This window comes from Strongylocentrotus purpuratus, unplaced genomic scaffold (genome assembly GCF_000002235.5).
Source record: "Strongylocentrotus purpuratus isolate Spur 01 unplaced genomic scaffold, Spur_5.0 spur5_scaffold_6, whole genome shotgun sequence".
Lineage (NCBI taxonomy): Eukaryota > Metazoa > Echinodermata > Echinoidea > Camarodonta > Strongylocentrotidae > Strongylocentrotus > Strongylocentrotus purpuratus.
In genome coordinates, this window is record NW_022145612.1 from 8,802,579 (window position 1) to 8,823,564 (window position 20,986).

General features: G+C 36.8%; 1 protein-coding gene across 1 annotated transcript; it reads left to right on the forward strand.

Annotated features, from left to right (window-relative positions):
* The first annotated feature begins 1,215 nt into the window (after window positions 1-1,215).
* LOC580429 (isocitrate dehydrogenase [NADP], mitochondrial) lies at window positions 1,216-19,650 on the forward strand. The gene is made up of 10 exons (XM_780487.5): window positions 1,216-1,526; window positions 6,090-6,184; window positions 12,458-12,623; window positions 13,131-13,291; window positions 13,938-14,081; window positions 14,633-14,769; window positions 15,713-15,864; window positions 16,628-16,740; window positions 17,269-17,459; window positions 17,923-19,650. Exons 1-10 carry the CDS (start codon window positions 1,415-1,417, stop codon window positions 17,999-18,001), a joined length of 1,350 nt encoding a protein of 449 aa, XP_785580.4. The 5' UTR covers window positions 1,216-1,414; the 3' UTR covers window positions 18,002-19,650.
* Window positions 19,651-20,986: the final 1,336 nt, after the last annotated feature.

A 20,986-nucleotide genomic window follows, 5' to 3' on the forward strand; every position in this document is an offset into this window, starting at 1 on the left:
TACACCACCGCCACCGGCACCACCGCCACCACTACTGGAACCAATGCACCCCACTAGATTACCCCCTCCCAAACTATAATCTTGAACAAAACATATGAAATTAAACCAATGCCTGTTTTTTCATTTGTTTCCGCATTATCCCCTTTCTAATGGATCAAGAAAGGCAATTCTTACCAGATAACACAATTGTCAGAGTTGTATTAAAGAACTTCAAAAGAAAGTAACAGTATTTTTGTTCATTATTGCTTGATGTGAAGCTCAGTCTGTGCATATAGGCCGGGTCATTTTTAGGCCAATTACTCGATAAACCTAGCTCTATCATTATGAAATTTCTTTTTGAAATTAGGGGTTAATATACACTCTCCGCTTTTATTGTGAGGTTCTCTCCAATCTTCTCTGACTGTACAGAAAATGTCATAAACTATTACTTTCATACGTTTGACGGAATAGATTTCACCACTTACGGTGCGCTTTTCTGTAGGGCAAAAATATATCTGCAGAGCAAATGAGGGGGGACCGTCGTAAAATACGCCACAGTCGCCTTTTTGTGTTTGTTTGATCGTAACTTCATAACTTTCTTATTTTCAATCGGATTCTGCTCAAACTTTCACCTGTACCTTCATTTTTTCTTCTACAGGCCTACTACTCCTTTGAAAAAGAAAAAAATCCATATTTTTGTGTTTCTCTCTCTTTATCCCTCCCTCTTGATCTAGTTAATCGGAAAAGGTTCGGGTTAATTTCTTTTGTTCCTTTTGTTCTCTTCACCAACTTGCATTTCCCCCTATCTCTTAGATATAGTTCTGTTTGAATATTTATGTTCATTTATATACATGATATGTATTGTATAGCCTTACCACCTGCTGACGCTGTGCCTGTGGAGGCTGGTGCACAGTTTGAATATGAATTTCTGTGAATGCATGCTTATTGAGCAAATATTTAAAAAAAGCTCACGTTTGTATAATTATAACACTCAAGTAACGCCCAATGTCTATATTTTTATTTAGTTTGTTGCGCTGTGTCTTCCAAACTCTACATTGATCAGTATCACGTGAACTGAAGGGAAATAATGTTTTCAGAGTTGTTTCCATCTCAGTCAAAGAATTTCTTTGTGCTGATCAAGCAACCTCCTATGCAGTTAACATCCCTTTTCAGCTTGCAGCACGCGCGGACACCGGCAGCAGAGTTAACGGTTGCTAAAACTAAGACGGCGTGGGTACCACGTGAAAAATCGATAAATGGGTATACAGTGACAGCCTTTGAATTGCTGACGTGACCCCGCGAAAGCAAAACACACGTACTGTACACGAACGCCGCACCGCGCCGGTTCTGATGCATGAACTTTGTACCGGTTGTCCTTCATTCCTCCGCATTTCCACTGCACGTTCTAGATTCTAAACCGTAAAAAAACATAAAAATGGCTGGTTCTCTTGCAAAGATTGGTCGTGCTTTTGTTGCAGCAACCAGGACTGATTCTCCGCGATGTGTCCAGTCTGGTGTCGCCCTTAGTTCCACCCAGGAAAGAAACTGTAAGTTATTTCAAGATTGAGCTGTGTTTGAGGCTAGGCAGCAGGCTTAGCCTACTGACATTGTATCTGTCACTCAGTGTACAAAGTGTAGCACATATGCAGTGCTTTCATTTCTGTATTTAAAAATTGTAAAGCTATGTAAATTATCAATTAAAAACTTATAGACTAGTTAATGCCTAAACCTATTATTGGTAGACTAGTACTAACTTGCGCCATTTCCGAGTGAGCGAGGTATGACCGACAATTTATGATATGATTATGGATAGGTCTATGTGCACTGTGCCCATTAATTGTCAGGAGACACTCGCATGCAATGTATTCTCAGTTCTCTTTCAACTAGGTCTAGATAAACCTAGCTCGATAACTGATATTTACATATTATTTATATGGTGCTGCACAGTGTCAATGATGTTAAAAATGTGATAGCAACATGAATTGTTTTGTGGTGTTTTCAGTACCTGACTCAAAAGTTGTTCACAACACAACTTGGATCTGCTGATCTTTGACATCTAATGAAGGAGAAGGAGAAGGGGTTTTGAGAAGAAGAGGAGAAAGGGGGAAAAGGGAAGGGAGCTGGAGAGGAGGAGGAAGAAGAAGTAGAAAAAGATTAAGGAGAAGAAGGAGATGGTAAACGGGAGGGGGGGGGGGGTAGAGGAGGAGGAGAAGAGGAGGAGAAGAGGAGGGAGGAAGAGAAAAAGAAGTGAGATGGAGGAGAAGAAAAAACAAGAAATTAGAAGGAAGAGGAGAAGAACAAGATGAGGAAGAAGTCAAAAGGAGCAGAAAAATAAGACTAAGAGTAAGAACAAAAAGCCAGATTGAGAAGGAGGATCCGAGGAGGAAAAGAATAATAAGAAGAAAGATGAAGTTGAGGAGGAAAAGGAGATCTTTGCTGTGATTGTGGTTTACGATGGCTGTGGGAAACTGATCTTTGAACCCAGAAATGACTGCATTTTCCAATTTACAAAAGTAAAGGATAATAAAGCTACAGACCAGCTCATGACCTCTTCTCTTTGAGTTTGAGCTTTAATTTAATATAGTAACCAATCCACTTCTAACAAAGCTTGTACATCCGTGTGGACTGTATTGTGCATCAATATCACAAATGTACAGGTGCTGTACATGTATTTATCAGCATTATACCTGACCAATAACATACAGTATATACAATTGTGTAGTCATACATGTACATTTAGGTTTGGTAATATGTTTAGTTAACTTGAAAACCGATGCTGAATTGCTGATTATAGTGTGCGAAGTGTAACATTTATGATTTTATTTTTAATTTGTTGATTCAGTAACAAAATCATTGCTTTGGTTACAGATCACAAATCTTACAGTTGGCATCCTAAACCAGCCATGTACATGGAGTACCGAGTATTGGCAACCTGCAAAGAACTTGTATGATCTCTAACGGTAAAAGAATATCAAGGAAAGTCAGTAGGCTTCTCCTGAAAGTTCTAGTAGGGTTGGGAACTTAGCAATAGCATATTTGATACATTTTTTGTAATGCCCAGAAAAAGTGGTAGTACAATAAAATCTTGATTTTTAACACGCCATGGACAACTTGTTATTAATTTAATTCAATTGTTTTTCAATATATTATTACTATTAAGTTACATGCCTTGTATTTATAAAGGCATCTACATTTATGGTTCCTTCGTTACTTTTTACAATGATGACAGTTCAAATATACTTGTTAAAAAGTAAAAACAAAATAAATCTTGAGAAGTTAAATGTTTACTGCTTCATTAAACAGAAAACTTGATATCATTTTGTGGCTATTGTAATATGATCATAGTGCAGGGCAAGCGGCCTCCTGTAAATTTGATTAACCCGAAGAAATTGTCCTTTACATATACATCCGTAACGTGTACCATATTAAGTTTCACATAAAAACAGACCTGTAAATGCTCATCATTATATTGTAAAGGCCATTAAGTTTTATTTGTTTTTTTATCACCGTATTATATCGTAGATGTAATGTTTCTTGCTTTGTCTCTACCTACATGTTATGACGTTCATCATCGTAGGAATGACCATTGAGATATAGGTAGATCTCCAGTGTACATGTATTATGGCCAAATTCTTGGTAAATTATTGCTACATCATGTGCAGAATGTTGTTTACAAGTACTCCTACTATATGAACAAGTTTATAAAAGATATTTCCATACAACTTTTTTCTTGTGATAATAACTGCCAATCACCAGTACACAGATTATTTGGGCCACGTGTGCAGTCTGCATACAGTGTATACTGCATAGTCAAAACTATGAAGCCTAAACCTCACGTTTGAGCTTGCTTGCATACCCAGTACATCGAGGGGTCAACGAAGGATACGATCTACTTCCTGTCTTGTGATTTTTTGGTATTATTTAGTCTAATTACTGTTTCCATGGATCCCCAGAGTAAGGAGTGAGTAATAATCATCTTTAGGATTAAAGGGAGCCAGGACCCTTGTTTTTTTTCAATGAAAACATATATATATTTCCTGTTTTACTTACATGTAGTTGAATTTCTTTGTACTGCTTATCTTAGAACCAACAAATTGAACTTTCAAGGTGAAGGCAAGTACATATTTCAGATATTAAAGGGTGTACATGTATGTATGATATTTACTGTGGAAGTACAGTGTACATAATTAGTTTCCTCAGAATGTTGATGTAGATATTTCTGTCTTCTAGTTTATACTCATTGGATTGTGCAGGATAGTAAGACAGAGAATATAAGACAGAATTTCATGCAATACAAAGACCATCTAGGATGGAGTCTACAGTATGAGCACTGTCTGTGGCTTAATATATCTTCACTGCCAGGAAGAGTGATTCATACAGGGACTCACATGTTGATCACATAATACAGGGTTGTGTGCATTCACTCTCAAAGAAACTTGAAAAGGGCAGATAAACTTAGATTTACATGTAGTTGTCAGTGTTGATTTTTTTTCCCTCTCAAGTCTCAATTTAGTCAATTACCTGTATATTGAAAAATGAGGATGTGCAAATTTTTTCATTGCATGTATCTACCCAAGATATTTTAAGATATTTTAAGAATTTCTCTTACCTACCAGGCCAGGTGCATTTTTAGAAAGTGAAAAGTTATATATTTGTAAGGCCTGAGTACCTCATATCATTGACCTGAAACATTAAACTCTAAGAATAGCTTTTATCAAGCAGCTGGTTTAATAGTACATCTGTCACCTGATGACATTGTAGACTAGACTGTAATGCACTCATTTGAATGAGCTTTAATGGGTTTAAACTTTAAAGTGTTAATCCTAAGCCTAGTTAATCAAGTTTATTAAGAGCACTAAACAGATTAATGACAGTGCAGCCTCCTCTATTTGTGGTCACTGTGTAAACAACAGTGTTTCATCCTGATACCCTAGATAATACCACCAGTGGCAGTACAGTTATGTAATCAAGTTATGATGTAATCATTGTTATGATGGACCTGGGAAGGTTCACTCCTTTGAATCTTCCATCACCACATAACAGGCAAAGTTAGGATATTTGATTGAATACCTGCACATTTGTGGTTGGTATTTCATTACAGTTATACGCAGATTGGTACAGTCATCAATATGTCATTCTCAACGGACAGGGAAAAAGTCTTCATCATGCATACATTTTTTTGCAATTTATTACTGACTTTTTTTATCATGAAGAGTATTTTAAAGATATTTCTTATTGGAGCTTCAAATGCCATCAAGAAGTAGCACAGTTTGTTTGTGTACCTTTTAAAGACTGCTTTACATTTGGTAGTCTTTCAATGAACAAAACAAATTAATGTTTGAAGATTTTGGTTTTTTGTGCTTGAAATAGCAAAAGGAAGCAGAAAAGGAAACTGTTTTAGTTATATTTAGGTTACATCTAACAGATTTTCTATCTGAACTAGTCTGGATTGTTGCTTGTATCATAACTGTAGATAAGCTTGGCTGTTCTAGACAGAATGAGAGTGTTTATTTAGGTCCTGCGTTGTGTTCATGTCATGAACTTGAGACCCTTGTCTGGACTGAAGTGTCTTTTATTTGCATTACTTTCATTGCACACTAGCTAGTGTATTTTAAAGGGCTTCATTGAAGTCTCAGATCCATCTATACATGTGTGATCTACTATGACATCATCAGGTTACTTAAAGTTCAACATTTCCTCTCGAGTATGATAATGCCCACTTCCTCCTTGTTGTACATGACCTTGCACTGACCCTTTTTCAGTAGAATACGGAATACCGCATCTTTACTTAGCATTTTAAACATTTTTTTTCTTTTTCAAAATGTAAAAATCATTATTACCAGGCTCAAAATTTACAGGGGGCCTTTGCTCATGCCTCATTGGTACCCAAATTTCAATGTTGCAACTCCCACATTGTATGGCACATACATGTACCCTATAACTAGAATTAGTGTGGAGCCGTAATTTGTTGTAACTTTTAAATTATGGTTCAATATAAATTTGTATATGATCAGCTTCTTATCAGAACTCTTTTCTTTTCGTACATTATCACTTGCCTTACCTAGTAACCTATTTTGTTTTGTCTTGTTTTTCATTGACTTATCAAACAGACTCTGATAGGAAGCGTATCGAGGTAGCCAAACCAGTGGTGGAACTCGATGGAGATGAGATGACAAGAGTTATCTGGGAGAAGATCAAGGAAACGGTGAGGATGATAAAGATGAAATATTTGCCCCAGCAAAGAATATCAAGAGCAGACCCAAGAGCTTGTAAAAGAGAGGGCACAGTCTTCCTAATATGTTTCGACAATTAAAACAAAATTGAAAAAAGGGTCATCAATTTAAAGGGAGGGGGGGGGGGGGCACATTATTGTTCTTATGTACTAATTAAGGAGGGAGCATGGGCTAGATGCCCACCCCCCCTAAATCTGCTAGTAACTCAAATATATAATCTCTTGCTCTTTCATTTATTATTGTCCTGTGTGTGTACTTTATACTTTTAAGTATAAAATACAGATAAACCCGAAACGTTATAAAGACCTCTTTAAAACTAACCCACAAATAAGAAGTTAACCTTGATATTAATAATATAACTGATATTACAAGGTAATGTTCATGGTTCAAAAGCCCTTTGTATATTAAGAATTTAAGATACCACTGTACTTAAAAAGAAACGGTTAGATCTTTTTTTCATTTGGTCATTGATATAAATCAGCTCTACAGACCTATCCAAATTCATTCAGAGTCATGACTATCAACAGATGTACATAATGTAAATTATGTAATACAGAGAAATAATGAGGCTTGACAGCATTATATAATATAAAAGCAGAGGATATTATGCATACCTGTACACCTCTACCAAATGTCAATTTCAAAAGTGATCCCCTGGATAAAAATTTCTTAACAACCTCTAAAATGTTATTTTGTCACATATCTTACCGACCTTAATCTGTTGTGCCATCAAATTGTGAAGTCGGTGGTGCAGCAATTTTGGAGGGCCATATTTTATCAAAGATAAATGGGTTTAAGGTTAAGTTTTAGGTAAGAGTTATGGCTAGGAATGATGTTTTGTCCAGGGTTGAAGTTTAAAATTCAGTTGGTGTAGGACTGAGCAATTATCACCAGAGCATGTGTTATACAGCTACAACTGTAATCAGTAGGTAGTGTAAGGATTACCTTGTCCAATGCTGTCCTTCAGCTGTGCTAAAGGAACTATCTTATATCAAGCATCTGTATCTATTCACATGCCTGAGATAACAGTGCTCCTGCATATAGTATTACTAACATATGGAGGTCATGATTGGGGTTATCAAAGCTACACGTGGGCAACGGAACGTGCAACCAATAGACATTAGTATGATGGATTAGCTACATGAAGCTCTGTAAATGTGATCAATGTAACCAGACATGTCATTGCAAATTTACTTGAGAGATGATAGTTCAATCAATCAAGGAAGAGGGGATCATTTATTAATATGATTACTTGAGTTAAAACATATTCCTCTTCTTACATGTACATTACAAACAAACCAAAGTTTGGAGTGGGGAAATTGTCATCATGAAAATATTATTTGTTTAAAAAAATGAACCAAAATTTTGAAACTGGTAATAAAACTAATTTGTTAACTGCCACGTTGCTTCCAGAAAAAGAACAGATGTCAACAATTGGTCCTTTGAAATGAATGAATTGATTTATGAATATCAACCAACACTGTATCATTTGCCTACATGTTCATGACCTTAGACTCAGATCACCCACTTTTGTTTACAAAACAATCAATTGTGTTGTTATATTTTACTCCAATGTCTTTACCATGAATAACCTGCACCATTTGGGTAAGTGCACAGGGGGGGGGGGGGGGGGGGTGTAATAATTCATCTCTTGAGTCAGTCAAGCGTCTTTCATGTCAATCATGCTATTTCATGCACATCCCTTTAGCATTCATGTTTTTCCTTCCGTTAAATGAAAATGTGTCATTCATAAGTGATCAGTCATTCCTCCACAGTTGCATGTCGCATCACCATGTACAGTAGCCTTGAAGGCATAAGTAGTTAAACCATACTGAAAAGATAATCAAAGCATGAATTCATCATTGAAAGAATTTTTTTTTGCCCCTCCACTCGCAATTACAGAATACAAATGTTGCGGTTTTAGGAATTGCAGGACAGATAATTACTTATTATTACAGACCTTATAGGAAGCAACCCTCAAAAATCATTGGAAGTGCTACAGAAATCATTTAGTGAAAGCCTTTGAAATGGAAATGCCCATATGCCCATACTGTACTGATCTGCTACAGTTTACATCCCTCTCATGTCACAGAGTAATTTTTTTTTTGTAATTTTGCTTGCTCATTGGAGAAAATACATTTACCTGATGATATGATTCCCCAAAATTGTCAGTTGGGGTTATCAAGAATTAAAATGACTACTTCAGCAGTAATTCTGAGCCCTAGATATGAGTATGAAATAGATTATCATTCTTAAACCTAGAGCTCTATTGAACCAGAAGCATATTTGAAGTATCTTTACAAAGGTACACAAAGCTTTGAGCTTTTGAAGATTCAATTATTCAGAAAAAGAGGAAGAAGAATAGAATGAAAACTTCAGCAGTTTAATTCAGACACAAACTATTAAATGCATCAGGATCCTCCCATTCACCTGGTGAACTGATAATGGGGTCACATGTGAATGCTCAGTATAAATAATACACCCATTTGTCACTCATCCATTACAAAGCAAATAAAAGACTGAACAGAAATGTATACACTTGGAATGCTGTCTGACAGAAAATATGTGCTTTGAAAAGTTTGAGTAAAGAAAGTGACCTGAACCATGAAGTGTACATGTATGTGTCCAAATGTTAAATGTAACATTTACATAGATTTTTCTTTCTCTTTGCTACAGGCATACATTGTACAATATGTAAAAATACTGAAAGGAGTACTATTGGTCTTGTATTGATTACACACTCGAAATGATAAGATTGTGTTATAATCTAAATCAAATACTGATATATACATGTAAGTTAAGAGGCAATTAAAGCAATAAAGGCACACTGAACTATGGATGGTATCATTGTAAAAGAGACAAAGTTTAGTGTGTAGAGTAGAGTGAGAACCCTTTTCACATATTACATGTAAACTTTGTCCCAGTGATCTATGCAAGGCCCATGTACATGTAGCCAAGTTTATATTTATAGATAAGACTACTACTACTAATAATAATAGAGTATATTAATAAAGCGCATAATAAATTGTAAATTTCTCTATGCGCTTTACAGTTTTGTACAATAATATCATAACAAATTTGAATATATAAACAATATTAAAACAACAATAAATAATACAATAGATAAGCAAATGACACAAAATATTTATGAGAAAGTAAACCAATTAATGCACCTATAATTACACCTACAAAATTAATTGACATTACATATAAACAAATTCAACAAACAGACAGACACTCATAATTGACCCTTTTCATATTGTGACACCAAAAGGGTGAAAAATTAAATTTTAAAAACAAAAACAGTAAATAAAATAAAATATAGAATGTACACATAGTTGAGTGAAGGCAAATATTCTCTAGGCTTTTAGATTTTGTTCATATAGTTAATTCATTGATATTTGATAAGGCACTAAGAAAGGACTTCAGAGTTTACCATTCACAACTAAGTCTGTCCTGTATGATATCAGTTTTACTTTAAGTATTCTGCTTTTTTCATACTATTTGTACATGTAGTTGTGCAGTTGCTGCAATGCTTATGAACTTTTTTTCAAGTGTATACCAATACAGATAAATTAGAACAATTGGAACTATCCTGATGAACTTATTCAACAAACAAAGTTTTTTTTTAACTAGGTGTATTGATTTAACCTCCATTAATACTGTACTATGGTACTTCTGGACAATCTGCTTTCCTGATACTGATGTTCAGTTAGAACAGGGACATCCCTGGTTAGAACATGAGACAGATAGCACACAACTCAATAGACTTAAACATTGATGATTGATGGTAAGGCACAGGGAAAGGTTACACGTGTACGTCACACAGGAATTTGCCCCTTCCAGAATGACTAGACTGGATAAATATATCTCCCTCTACCCGAGTATCAGTTAACATATGGTGCTCAGCTCATCAGAGCATGGCTTGATTAACCAGATACATATCATACATGTACATGGTGTGTAGTGCTTTCTGTAGTCAAGGCTTGATATTAAGTGAAATCATGTTGTACTTTTGGGAAACAAAATTTGACTGATTAGATATTTTTAGTGGCCTAAACTCAAGATATGTAGCTTAGAAACATGGATGAAAATGCTCTTGTTGATTGTTTCACTGACATATTCTCAATCTATTATTTTTCTCTATCTTGCTTTGTTTGTATATCTCTCTTTATCTGAATTTCACTTTATATGTTTTAAAAAATACAAACTTTTATCTCTTTGCATCTCTTCTCTATTTGTTAAAAGAAGATCTATCATCTACGTGTATCTACATGTACATGTATAGTTTAAAAATCATGTGAAAAGTAAAAAAAAAAAAACAAGGCTTAAGATGTACATGTAAATGTACACATATTTAACAAACAAAATTTGTATGTTGCCTGACATGCGCAAGGATTTCTCTTAAATAATTGGTTGCCTGATAAAGTAGTTTGATTGTTCCAGGCCCCTGCTAGTGTCAAACCTTATGCTTGTAGCCAAGTCAAAGAAGGGGAATCCCATATGGATTATAACCTACAAAGTATTATCAAAACATTGATCATGGGGGAACTGTACAATTTCTACATGTCTCTCATGAATCAAACATGTTATTAGACCACCCTCGATCTGCCCTAAAGCTACAGTCCCATATACGTCCCGGACCGTCCCGGACCATCCCGGACCCCATCCGGGGTGATCCGGGATTCGGTCCGTGTTGACACCGTGTTGGCACCGGGGTGGTCCTGGATGGTCCTGGATGGTCCTGGGCGGTCCGGGAGTCGACCCCGGATGTTTTTGACGGTCAAAAACTGCCGGGGTGGTCCGGGACGGTCCGGGACAATAGTTTGATCCGGGGTGATCCGTGTAGCCACCGTGCTGGGTCCGGGGTCATCCGTAGTGGCGCCGGGGCGGTCCGTGTTGATCCGTGGCAGTCCGGGAGTGAGTTATTGACCGCCAAGGACCATCCAGGACCATCCAGGACCATCCAGGACCACCCCGGTGCCAACACGGTGTCAACACGGACCGAATCCCGGATCACCCCGGATGGGGTCCGGGATGGTCCGGGACGGTCCGGGACATATATGGGACTGTAGCTTAAAAGCATCACACTTTTTTTTAACAAAACATCCCGTACCATCCCGGATCACCCCAGACCATGGTCCGGGATGGTCCGGAGTGGTCCGTGCTCGTCCGTGCTGGTCCGGCTTTATATGGGACTGGGGCTTAAGGAACTGGATAAAGGCTATGTAAAGAGACACACAAATTAGACTACCCCACACATTTTCTTGTACAATAATATAAACAGCATGAATAATGAGTTTGCTCAATTGTAGCAGCCTCACACTTAGATTTTTTCTGTGGGTCCAGAGCAACCAAACCAAACCTAACCAAACCAAACCAAACCAAACCAAATCAAACTAAAACAGTTTAGAGAAATGTTTGCATCAAACCTCTCATAAAATTGAGACAAATTGTTGGCCTAGAGTGCACTGGATTCAACCCCCATCGATGTGAAGCCCTTCCTACATTTTCATTATACAATAGTTGTCATTCTATGTCAAAAATTCTCATCAACATATCGTCGGTGGGGTGACAAGACCTTGTATCTCAATTTTTTGATATTTTGATTTTTTTGCATAATTTTGTACCTAATGGCCTACGACACCACCTGATAAATCCATGGAACGCCTCCTTCTCGGTTTTTTCACAAATTCCACACAAGCACCCTTAAACTAAACCTCGTAACTTTAACCCCCTTTGAAACTGCACTGACAAAACCTTGTAACATAAGATACGTAATTTCTTTTCCTCGCAACTCACACACGGCCTAACAGTACCGAAGTTAGTGTATTCAAATCCTCGTAACGTATTTAACCAAATCCTTGTAACTCATTCAGAGTTGAAAGTAAGAACTCGTATCTCAATTTGAATAAAAACTGAAAACTCGTATCTCAATGTAGATCAATGCTAAAAACTCACTTTCAAATATAAAAACAATTATTTTACTGTATTTCAACAATGACATTAAAAATTGTATAAATATTCCAGTTTTAAAAAGAAAGGACGGTGTCACAGCACTAAATTTGTTGAGACAGGAAAGTTTTTTCGCTCTCCTGAAAATTCATGATTTTTGAGATACGAGGTTTTGTCACCCCACCGACGATATATGTTTACTGTCAAACCCCAATGAGCATGAAATTATTTTTTGTTCCAAGTTTGTCATCAATTCATTTAATGTTTTCTTTCATTTTCTTCACTTGTAGTTGATCTTCCCCTACCTGAACGTTGAATGTTTATACTATGACCTGGGTCTTCCTTACCGTGACCAAACCAACGACCAAGTCACCGTCGATGCTGCCGTGGCCATCAAGGAACACAACGTTGGAATCAAGTGTGCTACCATCACCCCAGACGAAGAACGTGTAGTGGGTAAGTTCTCTATGAATCATAGTTGATTCTAAGATCACCCTTAACTCTTGTCCTGCCATAATGAATACAGCCCAGTGCCACAAGGCTAATCCCCATTGCGTCAAGCCACAAATCCCCCCTGTACCAAGTTTATTTTGAGATAATGAGATAATCTGATGGTGCAATCAATAGCATGCGCGAAGCACTCAGCACTGTACAATGAGCATGAACAATATCTGCTATTACGAAAGCGAGCATGCATGCATAAAGCAGCTAAGCAGTGGCTCGTTCGTGTTGAATTAAGCAGCCAATCAAAAGCGCCCTTGCGTGTACAAAGCACTATAACGGTAGCAAGCATGCACACATATGGCAGGATATGAGTTAAATTCTTTGCTACGGATGTTCATTTACAATGTACTTGTAAATCGAGGTTTATACAGATTTTGAGTTCTAGCAATGGAATAGCACTTCAAGGGGAACTTGCACAAATAAAGTGATACGGTTGTTTTTTCACTCATTTTATATTAGAATTCAACCTGAAGGAGATGTGGAAGTCCCCCAACGGAACGTTGAGGAACATCCTTGGAGGAACAGTATTCCGTGAGCCCATCCTCTGCGACACCATCCCTCGTCTGGTTCCAGGCTGGACCAAGGCCATCACCATCGGCCGTCATGCTTTCGGTGACCAGGTGAGACCAGATTAGGAAACAGTTGATTATTAAGATGAGCATTTGTATAACACTGTCTGGATACTGATTCGAAAGCACACAAAGAAAGATAAAGAAAAGATTGGTAGTTCAAATGCTTCCTACATCTATATATGCCAGACATTATGGAAAGGGTTGTTATCCCCTGACTATGGGCATTTCTTGATTTTGCTGTTTATGTAGAAATCTGTTCTCAGATGCAAAGAGAAAGAGAAACATCTAGTTATTAGGAGTGCAAATATGGCTGCCTGGCATGGTTAGAATAAGAAATCATTTTATCTTTTATTTCGCTTGTAGCTATCCATTAATATTATAGTATTTGTGTATAGAAAGTGGTGCTGCAAATTTTTTTTTCCAGTGTCTCAAGACTAACAATGTCTTGAATTTGATATGATTGCAGATGATGTCTGAGGTTCAAATGATATGATTATTATGAAGAGTAATGAACTTTAAAATGTGTCTGTCTGTCCTGGGGCCTATTTCAGAGGTGGATTATTTCTTTGTGTCATACTGATTCTCATGTGGGAATTGTCTTCTACATTTAAGAGTCCACTTCAATTCTGTGAAATGAATATCAGAGAATGGTGTTTTAAACATTTTATTTCACTCTACTCTCCTCTCCTCTTAGTACCGTGCAACAGACATGGTGATCAAGGAACCAGGCAAGTTTGAGTTGGTCTTCAGCCCTGCCAGCGGAGCAGAGCCAACAAGGACAGAAGTCTTCAACTTCCCAGGAGGTGGATGTGGCATGGCCATGTACAACACAGACGAGGTAAAGAAATCTTGATTTTATTTTAATGGGGTTGGGAGGGGGGCTGGGGATGCTCAACTGCAGCAAGTTGAGATTTAATTCAACTTACTTCTCATGCACGATTTTGCAAACAAAGCTAGACTTAATCCCATTTTCTGAAGTTTGAAATTTAATGAGCGATTTGGGTTCTGCTTGCTTATGAATGTTGAGCCATGTGTTTGATCCAAAAAAGTATGCGCTAGAGATGAATATTTTACCTCTTACGAGGCATCCATCATAATATAATATATCTTGTGGGATAGTGAGGGCAATTTTGTCATTTCAATATTCAGTAGCTATAAATAATCCAACTTAATCAATTTTGATGAATCAGTATTTACTTGTGCAAACTTTATGAACAAGATTCCCTGATCTCTCCTCCATTTACTACTGGTCAAGATGTTACATGTTAAGTTAGCTTGTAAAGTTAGTCTCAATATAATGGCCAGTTTAATATTCTTTATAGTTCATTTGAGCAAAGAGAATGGATATACATGTACATGTTATTCAATTCTCATCTATTTATCTCCCAGTCCATCACAGGGTTTGCACACAGCTGTTTCCAGTATGCTCTAGCCAAGAAGTGGCCTCTCTACCTGAGCACAAAGAACACCATCCTCAAGAGATACGATGGAAGATTCAAGGATATCTTTGAGGAGATTTTTGTAGCGTAAGCCTTTTTTGTTTTCTCTGTCAAATTCAACGGATGATATTCACTTTCACTGTATGTAGTATGGTCCCATATTCACAGTGAAGGTTGATGAATGGAAACCATAGGCAGCTTAATTCAGCTCATGTTACAATTTTGGATGTTCTTCCCCCCCCCCCCCCCCCCCCCCCCCCCCCCTCTGATAGATAGATATATCAAGAGATAGAAAGAACGATAGGTAGATAGATATGTTGAGAGATACATAGCTTTAGATAAATAGATAGGTACATGCAGATGGATAGATAAAGATAAATGAATGATACTTATTTGAAATTAGAAGCAAATTAGAGGTAAATTGAGAAGTAAAGGTCATTCTCAGAGATGAGAAAAGCCGACCACATTTAGACATCGATGGAAGAGTGTTTCTTAAACAAGACTGCATTTATAAGCAGTTCAAGTTTTCAATTAGCTGGTTTCTTACAGTTATTGATTAGGGATCAAGTTGGTAATCCTTTCCAATCCCCATGCCTTCAGTGTTAACTGTCTTTTGAATAGATGCACTGTACTATTAAATACAATGGCGATCTGTCTCTTTACTGCATGAGAGCTGTCTATCCTATTCTTGTCTGAAATGCCCTTCAGACACAAAGTAGTTTGTTAAATTCATTATGAAGTTATAAGCCTCAGTAATCTCTATTTGTTATAAATTAACAGTGCATTGGAGCTGTCTACTCTATCACTTCTTTTCTGAAGTGACCACCAGACACAAAGTATTAGTCCCAAGACACTTTTTGTTAAAGCTCATGATGGATTTGTAAGCCTAAACCATCTTCATTTTGTTTTTGATTTTGGAAAGGAGACCAGAAGTAGTAAAAAGTATTTATCTCCATCCACTTTTCCTAAGGTTCATTGCAGCTTTGTAAACCTCAACAATGTTTTTCTTTTGGTGTTCTCTTTTCTTTAGAAACTACAAGAAGGATTATGATTCAGCTGGCATCTGGTATGAGCATCGTCTCATCGATGATATGGTAGCTCAGGCTCTTAAGTCCAGTGGAGAGTTTGTGTGGGCCTGCAAGAACTACGATGGTGACGTCCAGTCTGATATCGTTGCTCAAGGTACTGCCTGATTAAAGCTGTTTGAGCAAGGAACTGGTTTAGAGAACATATACAAAATCAATTTCAAAGTATTATGTGATAGAAAGTGGTAGAACAAAAGAATGAAAATGGAGGAGGACATCACTAAGAGACAAAAGCAAATATTTTGATTCTATGAATCAATGCACTCCAGTAAAAATGTTGCAAGTGATCATTTCATTATCTACTAGTATTCCATAGATGTTTTTGTTATTTAAATTTGTTACTATCGAGTACATATTTGTCAGAACTTTGCCAAGGTTAGCCTTTACAGTAAGTTTACTCCTTAACTAGCGATCAATGTATACATGAATCTATATGTTTTATTTCTTATTTCTATATGAATCAATGCACTCCAGTAAAAATGTTGCAAGTGATCATTTCATTATCTACTAGTATTCCATAGATGTTTTTGTTATTTAAATTTGTTACTATCGAGTACATATTTGTCAGAACTTTGCCAAGGTTAGCCTTTACAGTAAGTTTACTCCTTAACTAGCGATCAATGTATACATGAATCTATATGTTTTATTTCTTATAAAGCGTAGTAATGTAGAAATGCGAAGCATCACTTGAAACTTGAGTGCATTTCAGGTGTCTCTCATCCATTTATGGAGGGCCCTTAGGAATAGCGAAAGCCTTGTGTCATTAAAAATTATACGAAAAGGAATTCATTCTCCATTACTCTATCCTTATATACATTTAAGACAAATTTCATAGTTCTTAATTTGATTTTCTCCATCAGGTTACGGATCTCTAGGATTGATGACCAGTGTGCTAATGTGCCCAGATGGCAAGACCATTGAGTCAGAGGCAGCTCATGGAACAGTAACAAGGCATTTCAGAGAGCACCAGAAGGTAACTATCCACAAATTTGGGTATAACACTTGTGCTTTCAGAAGATATTAATTGTTTTTGGTTGAGTTCAGGCCCTGTAACCCCACACTGACATTTACATGTTTTATTTTAAAGAAACATGTTTCATGGTATGTGGATCTCTTTTGAGACTTATGTGGTGAATATTATTAACATTACTAATTATTGTGATTTGTTGTTATGAGTCTGGAAACTCCTTTTTAAATCTACAGGTGTTACGATCAGGTATTTGAACTTTCAGTTTACTATATTGTAGATACATTGACTTATCTCTGACTAATGAATTACTTGATTTGGTAGTGATTATCCCTGTCATTTGTTAGGCCCATAACATGAACCTCATCATATCAAACTCAGGGAACAAGAAGGCCTTAAAAGCTTTGTACTGTCATCGGCAGCAGATGGGAGAACTATATCCCTGTTACAACAATGTTTTTGTAGTAAAGAGGTTCCTCTATACTTCATATCAAGAAGAGGTTCTAACTATTTCCATCTTCCTTCCTCTCTTAGGGCAACGCAACCAGCACCAACCCCATCGCCAGTATATTTGCCTGGACCCGCGGTCTGGAGCACAGGGCCAAGCTGGACAATAACCCTGACCTGAAGCACTTCTGTACCACCCTGGAGAAGGTCTGTGTGGACACCGTTGACTCTGGCATGATGACCAAGGACTTGGCTGGTTGTATCCATGGGCTCAAGAAGTAAGTCATTTTTCTGACTCTTTTGAACTGATTATAGTTCTTGTTTAATGAAGTAAGCAAATGAACATTATGTTAGAGAATTACTCAAAAAATTCTTCTTGTAGTCAATCAACGGAAAGCTAACATAATTGCACACTAAGCGAGGATGACAAATTTAAAAATGTCTAGATTTGAAATATGAAATTGGTAATATTTTCAATGCAAATAAATTAAGTGAATGTTGGCATGGTCCAGGAGACAGATTATAAGACTGTGCCTCAACATTTCAGGGGTTCACTGCCAGCCATTATACTTTCTTAGCTTGAAAAGAACATGGGAGGATGTGAACAAAATGTAATGAAGACACTCGCCTTTAGTAAGCATGGTACCAGGTATGTCAAATTCTTAGAAACCCAATCATAGGTCTTTTAAAAAAGAGAATAGTTATTTTGATGTGTGTTTTTGTTTCTTTTTCTTTTTGCAGCGTGAAACCAGAGCACTACCTGAACACCATGGACTTCCTCAATGCCATCTCTGTGAACCTGGACAAAGCTCTGAAGTAAAGATAAAAACATAAACCAACCCAAACAAAGCATGAACCATCTTCTGTATGGATCTCTTCATCCCAACAGAAATATACATCACCTAAACCGAGCAGCGTGTGTCTTTGTTGCCAATTGAACTAGTGCCTCGGATTCACAAATGAAATATTAAACAGAAGTCATATCACAGAATCTAACATTCTCACACAGAAGAGGAATGCTCTTTGACAATGAACTGCAGTGACAAGGCTGTATTGATGAGATTTATTTTTTGTGCTTGGAATATGTTTGCAAGGGAGATTTTATGTTCTATGTTTATGTGGCGAGATAGGGATCATAGATTTATCATCAGGGATGGACTCGGGATAGGGATGGGGAGAGCTATTAAGGTAATATCAAACAATTCTTATTCCATTTACTGAAATCATTGAGGATTTAATTGAAGTGATTCTCTATTATTTTTTTAACTTTATCTCTTGAGTATTGGAATGGAGAGATGCAATTTTGCCAAAGATGATAAAAGTTCAGGTTATACTGTATACTCTCTAAAACCCATATTATAACAGAGAACAATGATAGAGAATTTCAATCATTTCAATCATTCGTTCATAATGATCAATATGTGGTGTATATTCAGTAGACTCCTGTTTTTCTTTTAACGACCTCAACTTAAAAATCCCTTAACATTCTTTTTTTTCCTAAAAAATATTGAAATATTTATTTAATTTTAAAATTATTTAATTTTTCACTTGAAGTGTGATTTGTGTTTGTTATTGCAGTGGTATATATTTATAGTCAAGTGCAGGCCAGCTAAGGACAGGTATAAGAGTGTTTTTGTTTTTCTTTGTGCAAACTGTTAATAAATTATATTACTCCAATTATGTATTGGAGATTTCATCTTGAAGAAATATGGAAGGTCACAAATGTAGCAATACATCACATGAGTATTCAGGGATTCAAGACTTAAAAATATAGATTGTGATATATTTGTTAGATACTGATGTTTCTATGAGAAGCTGTATCAGTGTGTTTATTGAGATGAAAGAAATATTTAACAACAGTGTAACTGGCAAATGATTACCTCCTTGTGTCATTAAACTTAATAGGTTTTATTGTATTAACTGATTCTCAACATTTTCTATATGTGATTAGGTAAACCTTAACAATTTTACACATGAATACTAGTTGTTCTGTAGACTTTATACATTTGCATAATTATACATTAGAATAATCGTTATGAACAGCTATGCTGTATAAATATGAGGTTAACTGCTGGATCATGTGATGAAATTGACTGAATATTAGACAGCAGATTTGAGACTATCCTTGGAATAGCAATATGTTTGGGATCTTAGTGGCATCAGATTTGTGCTATGTGCTATGTGGTTCTCTCTCTCTCTCTCTCTCTCTCTCTCTCTCTCTCTCTCTCTCTCTCTCTCTCTCTCTCTCTCTCTCTTATTCCCTCCAGGGTATGTGAAATAGAAGAATATTCCAATGTTATCAACCAAAGGGAATGTTGTGTTTTGTTTTGTTAGTTGTACCACCTTGATCGCCACTGTATTAGATAGGAAATTGAGGAGGAAGCTTTATGTTTCAGCATCCCTTGATGGAATGATCTTGGAGATGTATGGCCTCGTGTGTAGCACAATAAAATAAACCACCAACCACTAGCCACTGCTGTCTAATTCTGATTTATTTTTCTCACTGATGTGTATGTTGTTCCTTGTTTAACTTCCCAGGGGGCCGTTACTCGAAACCGTCAGAAGTGGACATCCCATACAAACTCGCGTTAATTCTATTACACACATTTCAATGGGATGTTTACGAACTTAGACTTATGACGGCTTCAAGTAACGGGGCCCCCTGATGTTGTGTTACATAGAGGGATATATTTTCTGATTATGAGAAGCAAGAAAATTGTAGAGTTTTGTACAAATGGTATTTTTTTAAACTGAAGATGGTAATGGTAGTGATGATTGATTATGTTGGTGGTAGTGATGATGATGATGTTGGTGGTAGTGATGATGGTAATGGTAGTGATGATTGATTATGTTGGTGGTAGTGATGATGATGATGTTGGTGGTAGTGATGATGGTAATGGTAGTGATGATGATGATGATGTTGATGGTAGTGATGATGGTAATGGTAGTGAAGATGATGATGATGTTGGTGGTAGTGATGATGGTAATGGTAGTGATGATGATGATGGTGGTAGTGATGATGGTAATGGTAGTGATGATGATGATGATGATGTTGATGGTAGTGATGATGGTAATGGTAGTGATGATGATGTTGGTGGTAGTGAAGAGGATGATGATGTTGGTGGTAGTGATGATGGTAATGGTAGTGATGATGATGTTGGTGGTAGTGAAGATGATGATGTTGGTGGTAGTGATGATGGTAATGGTAGTGATGATGATGTTGGTGGTAGTGAAGATGATGATGATGTTGGTGGTAGTGATGATGGTAATGGTAGTGATGATGATGTTGGTGGTAGTGAAGATGATGATGATGTTGGTGGTAGTGATGATGGTAATGGTAGTGATGATGATGTTGGTGGTAGTGAAGATGATGATGATGTTGGTGGTAGTGATGATGGTAATGGTAGTGATGATGATGTCGATGTTGGTGGTAGTGTTGATGGTAGAGCTGAGGATGCAATGGTGACAACGATAACGCTGATGACAAGGAAGATGGTGAGGATGATGATGATGTTGGTGGTGGTGATGATGTTAGCACTGAGGATACAATGATGATGATGATGAAGATGATGGTGAGGATGATGATGTTATTAATTTTGTAAAGGATAGCAACTAGAGAATATCGGTCTTTGTGTGATGTAATTTTTTGGCAGATCTGTGTCAATTGGCTTAGTTTATTTCAAGTCTGAGTATCAACATCACCAAATCCCAAAGATTTGATTATTTATAATTTGAATCAACACACATAGAGAGAAATTTGGATTGATAGCTTATTTGGAGAAGAACACAAAAGGAAAAGAAGAAT